The following is a 22,800-nucleotide window of genomic DNA, read 5'->3' on the forward strand; positions in this document are numbered from 1 at the left end:
GGTCAGGGGGCTTTGGTTCAGTAAGCACAGGAGGGTCACATAGCTCTGGCGGCACTAGGAAGTCACACGGCTCTGGTGGCACTGGAAAGTCACACATAGCTCTGACAGCCATTCGTGGGACTAGGATGGCAGCTCTGTCCATTTGTGGGACTCAGGTGTAGGCTCTGGTCAATCGTGGGACTCAGGAGGTGGTTCTGGCCATTTTTGGGACTCGGGAGAATCTGGTGCGCACCATTTGGGGAATTCGAAGGGATCTGGCGCCCCCCATTTGGAAAATTCTGAGAAATCTGGCTGGCAGCAGCTCTGGCAACTCAAGTAGTGATAGCCATTTTTGTGACTCAGATGATGCTATATCAGGAACAGGAATAATGACAGGAACTATGGCAAGACTATACTTGAACAGGAAACCATCTTCTGAACAATTGGCTCTTACCATTTTGTGAGCTTGAAGGCTGCTTGTGGCCATTTTGTGCACTGGCAGAATGCCGGCGGCAATCTTGTGAGCTGAAGGACTGGAGCCTGCTATTTTGTGCCATGACTGTGTAGTGGTGGACTGATAAAATGGAGACAGGAGTATGGGTGATACTAACAGTAGTTACTGGTTTACCTAGTGTTACTGTGTTGGGCAGCAAGCCCCGTCGCTAGCTATCTAACTGCACCTTATCTCTCTCTCTCTCGTTAATTTATTTAAAGAATACTGACTAAACTATTCTTAACTACCTAATTTCTATGCAGAATGGAACGTCTTAATGCATTTTCTATAATGCTCACTCAAGGAAATTACAATAAATCTGTATCATTTGTGCAAAGCGCATTAAATTATATGTATTATTAAACATAAAAAATTAAAACATGAAAAATTAAACTATATTTAAGAACTAAGAATTGAATTAACCATGGTAATAAAGATACACATCTGCTATGTTTTGCTCAGGAACAGTGGCCATCTCCAGACTCTGTCTCTGGCATTTGTATTTATCTCAATACTCCTGAGCAACTGATGGCCTTAAAAGTTTGGTACACTGATCTTATATTCAGTAGCAGCAAAAGATATTATGTGGTTTGCAGGAATATTGAAACTGAATTAACGTTAGCCTACTGGTGAACTGCGCTAAATTAAAAGTGCACAAGATGTTGCTTACTGTTACGATAACCAGCGATCGTTCTCCGGAGATCGCTGGTTTCCACTATACCAGGACAACACTTCCGCATTTCCCAGGACTACATATTCATACATGCACTTCTTACAAACACGCACGCCTGCTCATTCATCTCGCTTGATTACACTCACCAGCTGAACCTTGTCAAAGACTGATAACACACCATACACCATGATAACAAGCCACTCATCCACTCATCATACTCATCACATATCTGTTACTAGTAACACTACACCGCATTTGCCCAGTCTTGTTATCTTGTGTACCGACCATTAGCCTTGTTAGCCTCTTTGTCTTAGCCTGCCGCCTGCCTTTCTGACCTCTTGCCTGTATTCGACTGTGATTCTGGATTGTCCTCTCACTCCTGTTCACACCTGTGTTGACCACTGCTTGCCTGACCACCGATTAAACCTGCATTTGGATCTTACTTCAGTTTGTGTCACTTCCATTCACAACACTTACACTGGCTATTAAAGACATGTACAAATCAAATACTTTCTATACGCTAAATATTTCATTACTAAACTGATTTTTATTTTTTTAAGTAAAGATTTGTAATTTTGTGGTTTGTAATTTTAATGATAGAGAAATTTAAAAGAGGGTGACATGGTGGCACAGTGGATAGCGCTGTTACCTCACAGCAAGAAGGTCACTGGTTCGATCCTCGGCTGGGACAGTTGGCATTTCTGTGTGGAGTTTGCATGTTCTCCTCATGTTGGCGTGGGTTTCCTAAGGGTGCTTCTGTTTCCCCAACAGTCCAAACACTTGTGCTATAGTGGAATTGGGTACGCTAAAACTGTTCATAGGTAAAATCATGCGCTCATCCAGACTGCCTTGCCTGGGTCATAATTGTTAAATGCATATTTGTACATCACATATCATCTGCACATTTATCTAACGTAAATGCTTCTAATTCACATATATAAATAAATTCTTCTTTAGGTAGTGCCTATATAGCAATGTGTGTGTGGCCCATCACCTTAATTACATTAGGAAAAATAATTAATCGCTTCACATTGAATTTATCAACTGGAAAACTTGTAACAGACATGCTGAACAAGATTAATAAGGGCAATACCCTTTGCCAGGAGTCACCAATCTCGTTTCTGGAGGTCCAGTGCTCTGCAGGGTTTAGTTCCAACTTGCCTCAACACACCTGCCTGGGTGTTTATTCCTAGTGTGGCATAACCAAGGGTTTCATTAATGTTCAACAGCTAGCACGACTACGCCACCCTGGAATATGGCCAGGGACCTATATTTTATATTATAAAAGGCAACACAGGTAAGCTTGCAGTAAATGGCAAGAGACGTGGATTGGAAAAAATACATACGAACTTTATTTTTTTTTTAAATGCATCAAAAAGGTATATACTGTTTAAATTCAATAAAACCCATCTACTAAAAATACACTACACGCACACACTAAAACCTCCCACGTAGCTATAGGTTTTCATACGGCACCCAGCAATCATTTTCGGTCTGTAAAATGGTAAGGGGATTTAAGTTAGATTGAGTGCATGAGCAAGCTAATCCAAAGATTTTAAAATCACTTACCGCAACACTCAATTTCGCCTAATCAAGAGCATCAGAACGCCAACACAGAGGAAAACGGGCTCAATCAATCATTAATAAGTCCTAAACATATCCGTTGGGTTAAACGTAGTTTTGTAACGCAGTGAAACGAACTGCTGACTGCAAAGAAGGAGGAAACAGATAATGATCACTTTACTACAATCAACTTTCCATCCAAAAAGCAACGAGCCAACGCAGCCAGTTACCTGCAGAAGAGCAGCCGTAGATGCAGCCCAACACTGTGATCCCGATAAGGCGCAACACTAAACAAACATCCAAAACATGAGCTTTCCCAATGAAGCAACCCGTACACAGGCGAGCTGTCATCCACATACCTGCCGGCGAGTGACTGAAAGCAGGAAGTGACCAGTCAGAAGGGGCGGGACTCGTGACACATACCATCCTGGTTGTCATTTTATATCTTCCCCCACTGATTACTAATAGGGTAGGGGGTATGCCACCCGCAACCACAGAGGGGCGGCGCTTGTCTGGCCACACTAGTAAGACCTTGAATAGCTTGTTCAGGTGTGTTTGATTAGGGTTGGACCTAAAATCTGCAGGACACCGAACCTCCAGGAACAAATTTGGTGACCACTGCTCTAGACCAATGCTGCCATTGCAATAGGTTGCATTTTCACACACATTTTTACTAGATAACATAATTGATTTGAATTTCCTATAAAACGTTGCAGTGATGTGTAATGTTTTATCAACTACTAATTGATTGCAATGTTTCTCACATGTGGTGGTCATTACACTTAATAGTTTATTGTTTGCAACTACACTTCATTGCCTCTGAGAGTCACCAATGGACAAAAACACTAAATTGTGCATTTCTTAGTTTTAGTGAGTGCGCATTGTTAACACATGAGGCCCTAGATGACCGCATAAATATTGTGTTTGTCCTCTACACAGGCTACAGAGCTGTAATGTCACTGTTCAGTCCTGTAAGAGTTTGTCTAAAGTTCTACAATCATCAAACTGTGTCCTGAGAGAGCTGGACCTGAGTAACAATGACCTGCAGGATTCAGGAGTGAAGCTTCTCTCTGATGGACTGAAGAGTCAACACTGTAAACTGGAGACACTGAGGTCTGAGTTCAACCTCTAGTTGAATGATTAACAGTTTGTTTGTTTTTTTGTTTTTGTTTTTTTGCTTGTTTTGTTTTAGTGATGGCTGATTCACAAAGGAATCATTTAATTTAAACTTGATCTTACAAGTGAACCATTCAAACTAGTTTATCAAATTGAACTGAATCATTTGAAATGGTTCACGTCTCCAGTAAGCACCATAGAATCAGTTGCAGTGGCTTTCGGACCACCAGTACAATTTTTATTTCTACATGTGTCCGACTTGACAATCTATAAGCTGATGATACTGTGCATGTGTGTCATTTTCACAATTTATCAGATTTATAAACCTAAGAGATCTGCTCTATTTTTACTAAATCATTACAACTGCTTTAGCATACTTTAAGTTTAATTCTGTCTGAATTTGGCCTTATGGAATAAAAAGATTCCCATACCCACATGTAGAGCCCTGCATTGCCAATTGAGTAAACTCACTGTGGACCACATACCTCTTAAATATTGATGTCACTTAAACTAAATCTTACATTTAAAACAAACAAACAAACAAAAAAAACTCTAAAAGTTTCTCTAAATTATTCTGAGAAAAATTAATAGAAAATAAAAACATCAACTGTCTGTTTTAATAATCTGCCAAAGAAATAAGCTAACTAATCTTGATTTTTCTTTTGACGAGATCATTTTGCTTGTTTTAAGGAAAAACTCACTTAATATTGGCATATTATTTCTGAAAACAAGACAATGTGTTTTGTTTGTCTAGAAAATTCTTCTTGATTTAAGACTTTAGATATTTGGACTAAAAACAAGACAAAAAGTCTAAGGAAGAAAAGCATTTTTTTGCAGTGTGATTGATATTTATTTATTTATTTATTTATGTATTACATTTGATGAATGACTAAAAGTCACTCTGTTAATGTAATCTGTCTTCTTTCTCAGATTGGCCATGTGTAATCTCACTGTTCAGTGCTGTGAGAGTTTGTCTTTAGCTCTACAATCCTCAAACTGTGTGCTGAGAGAGCTGGACCTGAGTAACAATGACCTGCAGGATTCAGGAGTGAAGCTTCTCTCTAATAGACTGAAGAGTCAATACTGTAAACTGGAGACACTGAGGTAAATGTTTTTCCACTCAACAGCAAAAACAGAAAAATAGTTAAATACTGGATTAACAAATATGGAAGCCCTTTTCCCAACTCAGTGTATTGTAAGGAAAAAAATTTAGAGGTGTGGAGTCTGAGGGGTGGTTTGGGTCCTGGTGAAGTTTTAACCTGCTCTGATATTTGTGCATTCTGCAGTTTCTTTAAAACATATAAGTCACATGACACTCTTATCATATAACGGAAGAATTTTCTCTGACTTAATATTTAGACTGGAACTTGGACATTGGTTTCAATCGAGTTCAGCAATATACTGTATGCTGTTTCACCTAAGAAGCAAAGCCATTGGTTGAGCGTGCTTGTTCAGAAAATGGTTAAATCCCCCGTGTATTTAGAATGGACATTGACATTCTCATCTGACAAGCTTGTCTGTGACTGGCCTGTTGTTTTGTTCATTTCTGCACTGATACCTCAATAGAAATATCAACATTGATCTGCTTCATGATCTGACTGCAGTCTCACTTCATTTCTCTCTATAACTTAAGTTTTTAATGCATAATTAGTTGATTATTAATTAAATAAATCAATTTTTACAACCCTTAAAATCTGAAATGAGGTGCTCATCATCATAAATTAAAATAAGAACATATGACAGCTGAGCAGAATCTGTGGGACTCTGAAAAATAACTTCTGAAACTCTGACCAGTGTAAGGAGAGTTTACTCGCAAGTGACCTTTTTTTTTTTTACTATTTTGGTCCATTTAGAAACTTTAACGTGTGAAAGGGAACTGCACAGAGAACAACAATAAACATTGTAACAATTTTAATCCCGGTTTCACAACAAAATAATCGATCTATAAGTGTGAAAGCAAGAGAATGAGTTTGTGTTTGTTTTAGTTTATTTACAACATAGTCCACAATGTAAAATAGATACAAATAATGAAAATCAGCTCATATTCAATTACACGTTAGACAGTAATTTAATACATTACATTACTTCTTAAACATTACATGTTACATTACTAGATGATCTTCTGAGCTCAAGTGTGTCTTCCTCCTCACAGTAGACTTTACAGCTTGATGTGGTGTATTATGAACAATGTCATTGCTCTGTACACTTCTACAGATGATGTCGAGTGTGTGTGTGTGTGTGTGTGTGTGTGTGTGTGTGTGTGTGTATGTTTGCTGATGCGAGGGCTTGATCAATAAGGAGAGCTAATCAGGATGTGTGTGTTCATCACTGCTGTTGACATGAGCAGAAACAGCAGTCAGCATCTTCACAACACAAAGAGATGTGTGATTGTCCAACTGTGTGATGTGGACTATTGCTGTGTTTGTAGATTGTCTGGCTGTATGGTGACAGAGGAAGGCTGTGGTTTTCTGTCTTCAGCTCTGACTTCAAACCCCTCACACCTGAGAGAGCTGGATCTGAGCTACAATCATCCAGGAGATTCAGGAGTCAAGCTGCTCTCTGAAAAATGGCAGTGTCCAAATTACACACTGGACAAACTCAAGTATGTGGAGCATCACTGGCCTTGTGCTTTTACACTGAATGGGTTTTATAAAGACACTAGAATTTTGAAAACAGACACCTTGTAGCCTACTTTACTCCTCTTCTCTTTTCGTCTCCAGATATGAATCCAAACCTGTTAAAAATGTCAGTGCACTGGGGCAGTTCTCACATTAAGCGTGATATTATATCTCATATTAACACTGTACAGTTTCAGCATTTCAGTTGAGCAGTGAAACTTCTTCCTTACATTTCTGCTGAAGAACCGTACACTATTAGGTCAACAATGTGTGTGTGTGTGAGGTTTTGGAGCAGGTTTTGTGCCACATTTTTGTATTCTTTATAGTGTTTACTTGACCAGTGCTTCCCAAAGTGAGTGAAAACTGACGGTGGTTCCTAAACCCGGTCAAACTGCACATTTTCTGAAATCCTGGCTTTCTTAATTCTTCTTGTGTCCAATACTTCTCTGATCTACAAGTCATCCTCCATCATCCACACCATCATCACCTCCACAGCTTGCGTCCCAGTATCCATCACTCACAGATCAGCCCTCTTTATCCATAGCCATCTTGTGGCTTTCTCTGCAGCTTGGCAAACAGACTTAACTGCCCTCTTCTTAGCTGGTACTGCTAGGCCTAGTTGGTTGAAGATTTACAGAGTGAACACCCTGCAAACCTTCTATAGCCCACCTCTATTGGCTCACACTGGGTCTTCCAGCCCCCTTCCCTTCTGTACTAGCTCTGAGTACTTTGAGCATTGCCTTCCATTTGCCTCTTCCATCCGCTCTTCCCTGGCCTCTGTGAGTTCAAGCAAAATCAGCTGTCTTGTTTCCTCAGAAATGCTAATTATGCCGGTTGGGAGTGATGTTGTAACTATGTGCTGTAGGAAATTTAACTGCTTCCCCAGGTCAACTTGCAACAGTGGAGGAGGCCTGACCTTGTCTTTTGCAGTTGGCAGGGTTCCTCCCCAGCTTTCACAATGTCAATCCTCCTTTTCGAGTCTAGATTGAACCTACCAGAAATTATGGCATTGCAAATGCTTTCTGCCACCACCGTCAGTAATTAGTCATGCCACCAACGATAGCGCCCTTCTGCCAGTGGACAGCCGCTCAATAGGTGTTGTAATGATCTCCTACCAGAGCATAATTGGCAAGCTGAAGTCTCATTCTTGCCCCACACGTGAAGGTTGACTGGACTTGGTATGAGCCTGGATAAGGAATCCGATGTGATGGAAGACTGCCTGCATGATGTTTTTCCAGGTGATCTTACCTTGTTGGCTACTCTCCCACTTTGTCCATGCCCCCTGCTGCTTCAGTCCACTGTCCTGCTCACTCTCAGGGCGTACTCACACTATGCTATTCGAACCGTGCCCAAATCCGGTATATCTCCAAAACACTCTTCCACACACTCTTTTTGGATCGGAGCAGCCACTACTGCAGCTAGATCAGGCATCTCAGATGAAACCATCAGAGTCCTAGGCCGATGGTCATCAGAAGCATATCACCTATATATGCGACACAACCTCAACGACCTTTGTTAAGTTTAAGCCCACATCAGCTCTCAAAATTCTTGGGGGTCTTCTAAAGGTTCCACTTTAACCAAAGAGACAAAGGCCCTACTCTGAGTATCCCCGGACGAGACTCCCTGATCAGCCAGTTCAACGTTCATCCATACTTCTCTTACCAATCTTCATAACTGTTACGTCCTTTTAGATGTTAATATTAAACTAGGAGTAGATGACAATAACATACATTAGTTTAATGTGTGTGACAAGCGGATGGAGAAAGAAATAAACTGAATCAAATAATCACTGCAATTATTTATTGCCCATATATCCAATGAAAACCAGTGAAAATATATACAGTGAAAGAAAAATATTTACAATGATTAAATAATGAATTACCTGGGGGGAGAGGAAGTAGTTGAATGTGCTTAAATCAAAGAAATAAATATAACAAAACTCAGTAACTGTTTTCACCAAACTAAACTAAATATGAAAAGAAAAGCATGAAAAGAAACATCTTCAACGTACCAAACGTCTTAACTAAACTGCTCTAACTAAAAACAAAACATACAGAAAACAGCACATTCTCCTGAACCTAGTGAACTAATACAGAATATCACTCTGAGTGTTGTATATGTATATCGCGCGACTTACTCACTCCTACACCTCTCCGAGGCATCACTCAAGCATGTCAGTTAACTGGACAATTTCACAAACATGGTTAAATCGCAAACTTTAGACAAGAGCATTAAACAAGCAAAACACATTCTCTCAGACTAGCCCTCGCAAGAGAGACTGTCCTCACAGAGACCCACAGAAAGAATAAGAGCGAGAAGTTGCGAGAAGGAAAGAGACAGAGAGAGAGAGATCGAGAGATCGCCATTGCAGTTTGGGCTCGGCTTTTAAACGCTACGCCAACCAGCGATTGGTGGCGCAAACCCAGCGTCAGCGGCCAACGTCATCAGCACGAAATGCGGATCCTCCAATGCCGTTCGTACCTGTAACACATGCATGAAACGACACACCCACATACAAACGAACGCACACACTTATCCAAAATACGTTCTGCAAGGGAACGTTACACTCACCCTCTTAAGACTAAACATAAAGCAACATTAAGCTCTAGATAAAGTGTCAGCAATGACATTTTCAGATCCTTTCTTATGCTTTATGTTTAAGTTAAAATTTTGTACAATCAACGACCAACGCATAAGGCGTTGATTGTGATTGTACATTCTAGACAGAAACACTAGAGGATTGTGGTCAGTGTATACTGTAACAGGCAAAACTGATGAACCCACGTAAACCTCAAAGAACTGCAACGCCAAAATCAAAGCCAAAGCTTCCTTCTCAATGGTGGAATAATTACGTTGGTGTCTATTAAACTTACGTGAAAAGTAACAGATTGGGTGATCAAAGCCAACATCATCTTCTTGGACAAGCACAGCGCCAGCACCCAAAGAACTGGCATCAACTTCTATTTTAAATGGACGTGAGAAGTCAGGTGCGGCAAGAACAGGTGCACAAGTAAGCAACAACTTAATACTCTCAAAAGCCTGTTGGCATGCATCAGACCATACAAAATCAGCTTTTGGACTCAACAAGCTAGTCAAGGGACAAACAACAGTCGAGAAATTACGACAGAAACTCCTGTAATAACCAGCCATTCCTAAAAAGCGGCGCAACTCGCGTCTCGTTGTAGGAATAGGAAACTCAGCTATAGCTGTCACTTTGGCACTCACAGGACGAACTTGACCTTGACCTACTTCTTTGCCCAAATAGGTAATTGTTGCTTTCCCAAATTCACACTTGGCTAAATTAATAGTCAACGAAGCGTCAGATAACCGTTTAAAAACAGTACGAAGTGCAGACAAATGCTCATCCCAGTCACAGGAATAAATTACTAAATCATCGAGGTATGCATGACAATTTGGAACTCCAGACAATACGATGTTTACGAGGCGCTGGAAAGTTGCGGGAGCGTTTCGTAACCCGAAAGCCATTACTTTGTATTGTAGGAAGTTATCCGGTGTAACGAAAGCTGAAATTTGTGCAGCTCGCGGAGATAATGGTATTTGCCAAAATCCTTTGAGTAGATCTAACTTCGTGACAAATTTCGCCGAACCCAAATTGTCAATACAGTCTTCCATTCTGGGCAATGGATAACTATCTGGCACTGTTACGGAATTTACCTTACGATAATCCGTGCAAAAACGGAATGTACCGTCAGCTTTTGGCACAAGCAGACACGGAGAGCTCCAGGGACTATGACTATACTCTGCTAGATTATTTTTTAACAGATAATCAACTTCGTCTTTCATCACAGAACGTTTTACATTATTTATTCTGTAAGCATGTTGCTTAATAGGATGATCGCATGTCACTTGAATATCATGCTGTAGTACGTTAGTTTGAGTCGGCACATCACTAAACAGCATCGGATATTCTCGCAACAGTTTGATCAAATCACGTCTCTGTGTTTCTGACAAAGTATTAAAATAATCTGGCAAATTATCAAGGATCTCCGAATTCAAAAGTCTACCACACATAGTCAAGTCATTACGAAACGTAAAGTCATCATCATCATTGTGACACTCACCCAGAGAAGGCAGCTCACTCACATCAGCAGAGTCACACACAGCAGTGACAGCAGCAACTAAGGGATCAGAGGAAACAGCAGCAAGTTGTTCCTTTTCGAGATTACCAGACACTTTCCTAGAGTAATACAACTTGAGCATGTTAATGTGACAGGTGCGAAATTTTCTTTTTCGATCAGGTGTATTTATCACAAAGTCAGTTTCACTCAGTTTTTTCGACACCTTATAGGGGCCAGAAAAACGAGCGGACAACGCTGAACCGGGTACCGGTAGCAGTACTAAAACATCATCACCAGGTTTAATGTCACGGACAACAGCTTTTCTGTCATACCATCCTTTCATGTCCTCCTGAGCTACGGACAGTGACTCACGTGCAAGAGTGCAAACATTGTGCAAACGTTCTCTAAAACGGCTAACAAAATCCAAAATATTTACTCCTTTTGATTTTTCATTTAACATCCCATCTTTCAGCACTTTAAGAGGCCCGCGAAAGACGTGGCCGAATGTTAAATCTGCCGGAGAAAACCCTAATGACTCCTGTGTAGATTCACGAATTGCAAACAACATTAATGGTATTCCTTCATCCCAGTCTTTTTCAGAGCTCATGCAATATTTTCTCAACATGTATTTTAGTGTTTGATGAAAACGTTCGATAGCTCCCTGACTTTCAGGATGATACGCGCTTGATGTTCGGTGCTTTATGCCTAATGAGGTTAAAACTTGCGCGAACACTTTTGACAGAAAATTCGTACCTTGATCTGTTTGTACGATTTTTGGTAACCCAAAAGTAGAAAAAAATTTGATCATCGCTTTGATCACAACAGGTGCAGTGATTTTCCTAAGCGGGATGGCCTCGGGAAAGCGGGTTGCAGAGCACATAATAGTTAATAAAAACTGATTACCTGCTTTCGTCTTTGGAAGAGGACCAACGCAATCCAAAATGACGTGCTCAAATGGTTCGCCAACAATAGGGATCGGAACAAGTGGTGCTGGTGGAATCTTTTGATTTGGTTTGCCAGTAACCTGACAAACATGACAAGTGCGACAGTGAGAAACAACATCCTTCTTTAAGCCAGGCCAGAAGAAATGTTTAAGAATGCGCTTGTAAGTTTTTGTCACACCTAAATGACCAGATAAAGGGTGATCGTGGGCCAAATTTAGCACTTGTTCTCGATAAATTGTAGGCAGAACAATCTGACAAACAACCTCCCATTCATTCTCTACATCTCTGCTAGGACGCCATTTACGCAACAATAATCCATTCTCAATCACATATACACTCAGGTTATTTTTCGTTCGTTTAAAATCTTTGTCAGCCGCAGAAAAACATTTCGTTAAGGACTCATCATCTCGTTGTGCATTTTTAATTCGTTCGTGCGAAATAGGTTCAGTTAAAAGATCACATTCGGGCGCATCTGTGGGCGGAGTATTGTCGGAGCGCGTTTCTTTCTCAGCACCTTTAAAACTTTTAAAATCGACCGAAACAGGATTCTCAGTAAACAAAGGTGGCAAAAATGAGTCAGATAATATTATTTCTTCTCCGATTCTGCGTTTTTGGGCACGAGTGACTACATTCGCTGAAAATACGTCTGGAAACGTGTTAGAAATGTCATCAGCAGGGATAAAACAATCAGGTTTATCAACCACTTCAGGCAAAGATGAAACTTTATCCCCGGCCAAGTCATTTCCGAGAATAAACGCAACACCTTTGACAGGAAAGGAAGGACGTACACCAACTTTGACAAAACCTGAAATCAAATCACACTGCAAGTGAATTCGATGCAAAGGCACCGTTAAAACACCCATCTCAATTCCCTGAACTAGAATGTTGGATCCACAGTAAGTCTGATCAGATAAAGGAAGTGCATCAGAAATTAAAAACGAGTGAAGTGCGCCAGTGTCCCTCAAGATTTTAATTTCTTTCTGCTCTTCAGTATTTCCATTTACAGAAATCAGTCCCTTCATTAAAAATGGCTTAAAGCCAGCGTCAATTTCATTTTCACTAGAGTCAAGTTCAGACAAAGTTTTCACAAAAGCTGCTGGTTTCATTTGCCCTTGCTGATTTTTTCGTTTAAGCACTAAACATTCGGAAATTAAATGTCCGATTTTGTGGCAGTAAAAACACTCTCTAATCTCTTTATTCGTTGGTGAACTACTTTTTGGACGTGCGGAATTTTGAGCCGTGAATGAACTCAATGTCTTGTCAGGTCGGGGTACAGAAAACACGCTCTTGTGCGTTAACACATACTCATCCGCAAGAGTTGCGGCTTGTGACAAAGTCGTGACTTTCTGTTCATTAAGATATGTGACAATTCTCTCAGGCAGGCAATTTTTAAAATCCTCCAGAAGCATCAATTCTCGCAGCGCATTAAAATCTCTCACATTGTTAGCAGCCAACCATTTATCAAAAAGAACTCCCTTGTCACGGGCAAATTCTACGAATGTTTGCTGTGCATTTTTCTTTTGGTTTCTAAAACGTTGTCGATACGCTTCAGGCACTAACTCGTATGCGCGGAGAACAGCGCTCTTAACTGAATCATATTTCAAACTCTCCTCCAAAGTTAAAGCAGAACAAACTTCCTGTGCCTTTCCGACTAATCTACACTGTAGCAAAAGACACCAAACTTCTTTAGGCCAATGAAGTGCGGCAGCCACACGCTCAAAAACAGCAAAATAGGAATCCACTTCGGATTCTCTGAAGTGAGGCACTAAAGCAATATGCTTACTAATATCAAAAGCACTAGACGAAACATCACTCAAAACACTTGCCGAATTATCATTAGCAGCAGGACTTACAGGATTTAACTGCACAGATCGGCCAGAACCAACCTTCATCGAGTCTAACTCGAGCTGTCTAAGTTTTACCTGTGTCTCCGCGTCGATTTCCAATTTACGGATATCCAGGCGCAGCTTCATCTCGGCATGGCGCGTCTCAGCTCGCTCTTGAGCTTCAATCTGCATGCGAGCCAGGCGGACCTTTAGCCTCGCATCACCCCCAGACTCAATTGAAGTCAGGGAAAATGGATGGAAGGGCGGCAAGCCTGTCTTTGCCTCGGTCTCCACCTCGGCATACTCACCCGTCTCCTTCTCCGCATCCACTAAATTATCAGGACTGTGTTCTACAGCCTCTGCACCAGCCTTGTCGCCATCCGCATCAGGTAAATTTAAAATTTTGTGTTTAATCAAGTGCTTTAAAACCTCGTCTTTAATAAGGCGCTTTAAAGACTGCCTCACAACAGGAATGCGATAGTGCTCACCTATCTGCAACAAATCGTCTTTCCTACATCGCTCAAAAACTTCCAATGTCGGATTAGCAACAAATGTTTCTAAATCAAAAGTACTCATTGTCTAAATTCTCACAAATAGCCTACTTACTAACAAAAGACCAAAATTGCAAAGAGAGAAAATGATACTATTTCACTGTCACAGTTTTTCTCCTTTTTTCTCTACACCATCCGAGTACACACACACAAAACTATTATCCGGGACTAAATTAAGATTTTAAATAATTTAAATAGATCCCGGACGAGCCCCCAATTATATGTTACGTCCTTTTAGATGTTAATATTAAACTAGGAGTAGATGACAATAACATACATTAGTTTAATGTGTGTGACAAGCGGATGGAGAAAGAAATAAACTGAATCAAATAATCACTGCAATTATTTATTGCCCATATATCCAATGAAAACCAGTGAAAATATATACAGTGAAAGAAAAATATTTACAATGATTAAATAATGAATTACCTGGGGGGAGAGGAAGTAGTTGAATGTGCTTAAATCAAAGAAATAAATATAACAAAACTCAGTAACTGTTTTCACCAAACTAAACTAAATATGAAAAGAAAAGCATGAAAAGAAACATCTTCAACGTACCAAACGTCTTAACTAAACTGCTCTAACTAAAAACAAAACATACAGAAAACAGCACATTCTCCTGAACCTAGTGAACTAATACAGAATATCACTCTGAGTGTTGTATATGTATATCGCGCGACTTACTCACTCCTACACCTCTCCGAGGCATCACTCAAACATGTCAGTTAACTGGACAATTTCACAAACATGGTTAAATCGCAAACTTTAGACAAGAGCATTAAACAAGCAAAACACATTCTCTCAGACTAGCCCTCGCAAGAGAGACTGTCCTCACAGAGACCCACAGAAAGAATAAGAGCGAGAAGTTGCGAGAAGGAAAGAGACAGAGAGAGAGAGATCGAGAGATCGCCATTGCAGTTTGGGCTCGGCTTTTAAACGCTACGCCAACCAGCGATTGGTGGCGCAAACCCAGCGTCAGCGGCCAACGTCATCAGCACGAAATGCGGATCCTCCAATGCCGTTCGTACCTGTAACACATGCATGAAACGACACACCCACATACAAACGAACGCACACACTTATCCAAAATACGTTCTGCAAGGGAACGTTACAATAACTATTACCTACTTCTCTCAGACAACTCGTAATAAAGTTTCTCAAGCAATGGGTGTACAATGGTCCTTGATGGTGAATTAATATTAAAGAGGAAACATAAGCTTGACAACATCAAATCCTGTTACTATCGTAACACTGAATGCTCTTAACTCTTTCCTGATAGAGATTTTTATTTATTTGTTTTTTGTGATTTGCACCTATATTCGACATACTCACACCTCTATCAGCTTCAATAGTGAGCATTACCATGACCCTGGGTTGCTCATATACATCGGTTTGCTCCTGAGTTGACCGTTGCTTGCCTGACTTCTCTCTGTCTAAGATGTGACAGCTCCACACACACTCATGTTGTAAGTGCACTGATTAATGCACTGATATCATCTATTGTTGATCAGCCAATCACAATCCAGCATTCAGCACACAATCCACATGTCTTATTGGACTCAATCTGCAGAATTAGTGTGTGTGTGTGTGTGTGTGTGTGCTATAAGCTGATGTTTGTGTACTGACTGAAGGACTGTGTGTGTGTGTGTGTGTGTGTGTGTGTGTGTGTGTGTGTGTGTGTGTGTGTGTGTGTGTGTGTGTGTGAGTTTTAAGCTGATGTTTGTGTACTGACTGAATGATAATCTGTGTGTGTTTACAGTCTGGATCATGGAGGAGAGAAGAGAATTACAGCAGGACTGCACAAATGTAGGACTACACACACACACACACACACACACACATAAGTTCCCTCTCTCTCTAACACATACACACATGCCCGTGCACACACAAGCTCTCTCTCACATACACATACACACACACACACACACTCTCTGTCACATACACACACACACACACACAAGCTCTCTCACACACACACTCTCTCTCACTCTCTCACACATACACACACACACACAGCTGTGGTTGTAAATGTGTGTGTTCTTTTGTTCAGATGTCTGTTTCCTCACGCTGGATCCAAACACAGCACACATTCAACTCATTCTGTCTGAGGAGAACAGAAAGGTGAAGCCTGTTAGAGAGGACATGATGATGATGAGGAAGGATCAGCCATATCCTGATCATCCAGACAGATTTGATGGTCTTTATCCTCAGGTGTTGTGCAGAGAGAGTGTGTGTGGATGCTGTTACTGGGAGACTGACTGGAGTGGAGATGGTGGTGTGTGTATATCAGTGTCATATAAGAGCATCAGGAGGAAGGGAGGTGTTGAGTGTGAGTTTGGACGTAATGCTCAGTCCTGGAGTTTGCACTGCTCTTCCTCCAGATTCATATTCATTCACAATAACACAGAGACTCGTCTCCCTGTAAAGCGGCTCAGCAAGAGAATAGGAGTGTTTGTGGATCACAGTGCAGGAACTCTGATCTTCTACAACATCTATAGAGACACAATGAGCCTCATCCACTCAGTCCAGACCACATTCACTGAGCCGCTCTGCCCTGGGTTTAGGGTTTATTCTGGATCATCAGTGAAACTGAGCTGAAGACTGACGAGAGATTTACCCAGAATCCTCTGCAGGTGTGCGTGTGTGTGTGTGTGCAGTCTTCATTTAAAATGTTGTTTTTATTATATTGCCCGGCAATTACTTTTAATATTGCACAAAAAAGCTAAATTTATAAAGTGTCTTTCAGAATCAGTTTTATTGCCAAGTGTGCTTCACATGCACAAGGAATTTGTTTTGGCTAAAGAAGCATCCAGTGTGCATAAAGTGACAAAACAAAATAAATATGAGAAAGAAAAAAAAAAGAAAAAACAGATGATAAACCTTAAACAGAGATGAAGTTTGTCCCGAAATCTGGAAGTTGAGTTGTATGTACAGATTTGTTATAAATATACAGGTTATACGGTGATGTGTACAAATGCGAATGGATAAAGTATTGCAGTGCATATTGATATAAGGTGCTGTGTACAAGTACGTATGGGAAAGTATTGCACATATTGATTGCAAAGTAGAGTAACAATTAACTGTTCATGAGGTAGATGACCTGAGGAAAGAAACTTTTCCTGTGTCTGGCTGTTTTTGTGCTTGGTGCTTTGAAGCGCCGACCAGACGGTAACAGGTCCAACAGGTAGTGTGCTGGGTGTGAGGTATCCAGAGTGATTTTGCAAGCCCTTTTACTCACTCTGGAAGAGTACAGTTCTTGAAGTGTAGGAAAGGTAGTGCCAGTGATTCGTTCAGCAGTCTGGACTATTCGCTGTAGTCTACGGAGGTCACTTTTGGCAGCTGAGCCGAACCAGACGATGATGGAAGTGCAAAGGATGGATTGGATGACAGCTGAGTAGAACTGCACGAGCAGCTCCTGTGGCAGGTTAAACTTCCTCAGCTGATGAAGGAAGTACAGTCTGTGCTGGGCTTTCTTCACGATAGAGTCTACGTGAATGTCCCACTGCAGATCCTGAGAGATGGTGGTGCCCAGGAGGTGTATTCATCATTTCACAATGATGATATGTATTAAGAACAGGTCATTCATGCATATAGCTTTATATTTTTTCTCTGTTGTTTGAGCACAAATAATAAAAGTCAATGTCAAATCCACTGCTGATATTAGAATGTGATGATGAACACGGAAATGTCTGAATCCTGTCTGAATCTCTGTCAAATCTTAAATCAACTGTAGAGAAATCCAGCAGCTCAATGAATAAAGGAGAAATGAAGTGTGACATTTGTTTCTGCTCTTCTGATCTTCTTCTTCTTCATGATTTGACTTGAACTGAACAATAAAAACACATTTATTCCAGTATTTATTGATCTGTTCATGTTAGTTGATGACAGTAAAGTTGTTCTCTGTTAGTTCTTGTTGACTCTCAGTGCATTAACTGATGTTCACCAGCACAACTGTGCATTAATAATGCTTCAGTAAATGTCTGATCACTCTCATTTATTAGGAGTCATTAACTAGGATTAATAAATGCTCTGCAAGATTCATTTACTGTTATAAATTACCATTAACGACACCTTAATGTATATAATGTCATATTATCCACAATTATTTACTCAAATGAAAACTTACAGTGCAGAATTATGGCTTGTTGCTTCTCTAAACACTGACGTTTCTGCAGGAAATCATAAAGAAATGTATTTAGTGACTAAAGATCAAGTATAAGTGTGATTAAACATATTAAAACAGCTGAAATAAAGTCTTAAACACACAAGACTGCTGCTCTTAAACTGTCTCTGATTGTAATTAGGCTAAATATGCTGATAAAATATGAACTTTAACCTTTACCTTTAAAACAAGAGATCTTAAAAAAATACAAAAAAATCTTAAAAACAATACTAATAATCTCTCACATTCTGCTCCTGTACATTATTGTACACTTCAGATTAGATCAATAATATTTGTGTCTGGTAATAATCTTTTAACTCTTGACTAGATGAGGAGTTGTGTGAAAATACACAGTTTAGCTGAACCTTTCCTCTCCTCTGAGCTAAAGAGATTGTCTCTGTGATGTCTCCATCATTCAGTGTCAGATGTTCCACTGATTAATGGTGTTAGGGGACGGCAGTGGATGTGGATGAGCAAATAATCAAGAAAATCACACTGAATTATTGCTGGAAAAGTGCAGTTGGGTCTTTTTTTTAACATTTCCAAGTTCTGTGGTTCCCCTGATCGCCACCAGAGGTCACCATCACTAAACTACAAACTCAGTTTCACCTCATCTCCCAGCATTCCTCCCGTCTGATTACCCTAGCACCTGAAAGCTATCCTGATGACTATTTAAACTCCATCTCTGCTGTTACACATTTCGAAGTGGTTTTGCCCTGCATTCAATTCTGAGCATTTCCATGTTTACTGACCTGATTCTGTGTTTTGACGCTGGACTGTTTTTCCGCTTCTGTGATTGTTGATGCTGCCTGCCTTCTGTGACTCTGCTCAGTTTAATGGAACACTCTCTCTGCTGTACACCGCCTGTCTCGACCGATTGCCTGTTCACAATCTCTGAGTTAAGTTTCTCCTTCATTATTCTCGTTTGTTGTTATCTAAGCCTGCCTGTACGATCATCCCATTGTGACTCAAAGCTGCAAATGGATCCTCAATCTGCTGACACATCTTTACACTTCCCAGCAAATTATCTGTGTAAATACACATGAAAATGACCTCCAAAAACACGTTATTGTCAGCACAGTGTTTTATTTTTTAATTTGACAGTGTATTTTTGATGTCAATATCTGGTGTGTCATATTTTATCAACATTTTCCTTTCAGATATTCAAAAAGTGAAATGTTAATAAACATAAATTAATTCAAACATGTGCATTCCACACTATCTTAGAGGTCAAAACTTTATTTTACTGCACTGTAAATCAGTATTCTGCTCCACTAAATAAAGTGATCTGAATGTCTGTTAATATTGGCATATTTACTGAAGCAACTAAAACTTTAGTCAAATAATCAAGTTTTGACCATCGTGTGTGTTAATGTCAGGGTTTAACGACAGCAGTAAAGAACAACAGCAAACTGAAGTGCAGGAAAACTGTGTGTGTTCAGCTTACACTGCTCATTTACTGTGCCAATAAAAGATTAAGCTCTGTGCAAATGACCACATAATAGTGAGTTTGTTCAGACAGATGTGGTCTACTGTTGGATATCAATGAATCATGCCTGTTTTTTGTTTTTTTTTTGTAATGTGAAGTGGGACGCTCACAAGGAAGTGCTGTTCCAAATGCAGGTTTATTAACAGGAAAGATCAGGCAAGCAATGGTCAATACAGGAACAAACAGATGTATATGAGCATTCCAGAGTCGTGGTCGATAAACAGGTGGATGGTCAAAAGGCAGGAAGCATACAACATAAACAAAACAAAACAAGGGTCAAACACGGCAAGGCAAAGGAAAACACGTTGTAACGTCTCACACAATTAAGACGTAAAACTAGTGTGTGTGTGTGTGTGTCTGTGCTGGTTTTAGAGTCCATTTAATATTCAAGTTCAAAGATTGCTGACAACCTAGTCAAAGACCCCCTGGTTCTTTTTCACAGTGCCAGGATGCGTAGCCAACAGCTCGCCAGAAATGGATGCACTTGCCTGAGCAGCCAACCTGGCCAAGGCCCCCTGGTTTGTTCTCACCATGCCAGGACGTACAGCCAACGGCTTTTGAGAAACAGGCGCACTTGCCTGGGCAGACAACCTTGCCAAAGCCCCCCTGGATCATTCTCACCATGCAGAACCACCAAAAACTCCATCCAGTCCATATTTTTATGCCTTCCTCGAAAACTCAATGGCAGGATAATTGGCATCGGGCATGTATATCCAGGCACAGGACATCCAGGAAAGGTGGCTTCCCATCAGGCATGTCCTATTGTTCTTGGCCCTGGGTCTAAACAACTTAAGCAATGAGCGTACTCACCTCATTCTCATTGGTCAGATTCACCGTTTTCATAAATGGATGGACTTGCTTGGGCAGACAACCTGGCCCAAGACCCCCTGGTTCTTTCTCACCGTGCCAGGACGTGCAGTCAGTGGCTCTCGGGAAATGGACACACTTGCCTGAGCAGCCAACCAGGCCAAGGCCCCCTGGTTTGTTCTCACTGTGCCAGGATCCGCAGCCAAGGCCTGACTGCACACGCCAGCCAGACGTACCATTGGTGACCCACCAGGCTCTGGTGCACCACCTTCTCCCCTGTTCTGCTACCTGAAAATGTTCAAGTTCAAAGATAGCTGGGGTGCACCAGCCTTTCCCAGTTAAACCACCTGAAGCCCGTTCAATTTCCGACGTGGCTGGGGTGCACCAATGTTACAAAGTTCTATCACCAATTATTATAAGACTTACATATTTGCCTTACATAGGTTGACAGTGTGTTGTGGGGGTCGGATACATTTGGTTGGCCAACCAACCTAGACAAAGGCCCTCTGATTCGTTCTCACCATGCCAGGATGCACAACCCGTGGCTAGCGGGAAATGGGCACACTTGCCTGGGCAGAAAACCTGGCCAAAGGCCCCCTGGTTCATTCTCACCGTGCCGAAATAGACAGCCAATGGCTCATAGGAAACGGACACAATGGCCTGAGCAGACAACCTGGCCAAAGCCCCCCTGGTTCCATCTCACCGTGCCAGGATGCGCAGCCAATGGCTCACAAGAAAACGGACTTACTTGCCTTTGCAGACAACCTGGCCAAAGGCCCACTGGTTTGTTCTCACCATGCCAGGATGCACAGCCAAAGGCTCATGGGAAACGGATACACTTGCCTGAGCAGCCAACCTTGCCAAAGTCCCCCTGGTTCGTTCTCACCATCACAGGACGTGCAGCCAAGGGCTCGAGGGAAACGGATGCACTGGCCTGGGCAGACAACCTGTTCAACCCATAGTTCATTCTCACCGTGCCAGGACGCGCAGCCAACGGTTTATGGGAAATGGAATCACTTGCCTGGTCAGTAAACCTGGCCAAAGGCCCCATTGTTTGTTCTCACCATGCCAGGACACACAGCCAACGGCTTGTGGGAAACGGACACACTTGCCTGGCCAGATAACCTAGTCAAAGGCCCCATTGTTCATTCTCACCGTGCCAGGACGCGCAGCCAACGGCTTGTTGGAAAAACAGAAGTACTTGCCTGGGCAGACAACTTCGCCAAAGGCCCCCTGGTTCAATCTCACTGTGTCAGCATGCGCAGCCAATGGCTAACCGCCAAGCAAACGTACCAGTGGTGACCTACCTCGCTCTGGTGCACCACCCGTTCCCTTGTTCTGCCACCTGTAAATATTCAAGTTCAAAGATAGCTGGGGTGCACCAACCTTTCCCTCACCTCTTGAGGCCATGTTTAATTTCCGATGTGGCTGGGGTGCACCTATAACATCGTTCTACCACTAATTAATAAAAGACTTCCATGATTGCCTTGCACAGGTTGACAGAGTGTAGTGGGGGTTGGATGCATTTGCTGGGGCAGCCAGCCTAGCCAAAGGCCCTCTAGTTCGTTCTCACCGTGCCAGGATGGGCAGCAAGCAGCTTGTGGTAAATGAGCACAATTGCCTGGGCAGAAAACACGGCCAAAGGGCTCCCTGGTTCATTCTCACCGTGCTGAAATGCGAAGCCAACGGCTCGTGGGAAACGGAAGCACTTGCCTGGGCAGACAACCTGTCCAAAGGCCCCCTGGTTCCATCTTACCGTGCCAGGATGTGCTGCCAATGGCTTACAAGAAAACGGACAAAATTGTCTCTGTCGACAACCTGGCCAAAGGCCCACTGGTTTATTCTCATCGTGCCAGGATGCATAGCCAAAGGCTTACAGGAAACAGACGCACTTGCCTGAGCAGCCAACGCTGCCTAAGGCCCCCTGGTTCATTCTCACCATTCCAGGATGTGCAGCCAAGGGCTCATGGGAAACGGACACACTGGCCTGGGCAGACAACCTGGCCAAAGTTTTCATTGTTCATTCTCACCGTGCTAGGACGCGCAGCCAATGGCTTACTCGAAACGCAAGAATTGCCTGGGCAGACAACCTGGCCAAAGGCCCCATTGTTCGTTTTCACCATCCCAGGGCACGCAGCCAATGGCTTGGAGGAAATAGATGCACTTGCCTGGGCAGATAACCTGGCCAAAGGCCCCCTTGTTCGTTCTCAGCCTGCCAGGATGCACAGCCAACATCTTGTGGAAAGCTAAAGCACTTGCCTGAACAGACAACCTGGCCAAAGGCCCCTTGTTTATTCTCACCGTGCCAGGACACGCAGCCAATGGCTTGCGGGAAATGGACGCACTTGCCTGAGCAGACAACCAGGCCAACGACCCCATTGTTCGTTCTGACCGTGCCAGGACGCGCAGCCAACGACTTGCAGGAAATGCCCGCACTTGCCAGGCGTGGGACTTCCAGGAAAGGTGGCTTCCCATCAGACATGGCCTGGCGTTCTTGGGC

General features: G+C 42.0%; 1 protein-coding gene across 1 annotated transcript in view; it reads left to right on the forward strand.

Annotated features, from left to right (window-relative positions):
• The window catches only part of si:ch211-197e7.1, a 44,753-nt gene extending 27,057 nt beyond the window's left edge, over positions 1 to 17,696 (forward strand). The window contains exons 9-13 of the mRNA XM_068220136.2: positions 3,648 to 3,821; positions 4,755 to 4,928; positions 6,253 to 6,426; positions 15,602 to 15,648; positions 15,893 to 17,696. Coding sequence (XP_068076237.1) covers positions 3,648 to 3,821; positions 4,755 to 4,928; positions 6,253 to 6,426; positions 15,602 to 15,648; positions 15,893 to 16,440 — 1,117 coding nt within the window. The 3' untranslated portion in view covers positions 16,441 to 17,696. The remainder of the gene's footprint in view (positions 1 to 3,647; positions 3,822 to 4,754; positions 4,929 to 6,252; positions 6,427 to 15,601; positions 15,649 to 15,892) is intronic.
• The last annotated feature ends 5,104 nt before the right edge of the window (positions 17,697 to 22,800 follow it).

The sequence above is a fragment of the Danio rerio genome, chromosome 4 (genome assembly GCF_049306965.1).
Source record: "Danio rerio strain Tuebingen ecotype United States chromosome 4, GRCz12tu, whole genome shotgun sequence".
NCBI classification, from domain to species: domain Eukaryota; kingdom Metazoa; phylum Chordata; class Actinopteri; order Cypriniformes; family Danionidae; genus Danio; species Danio rerio.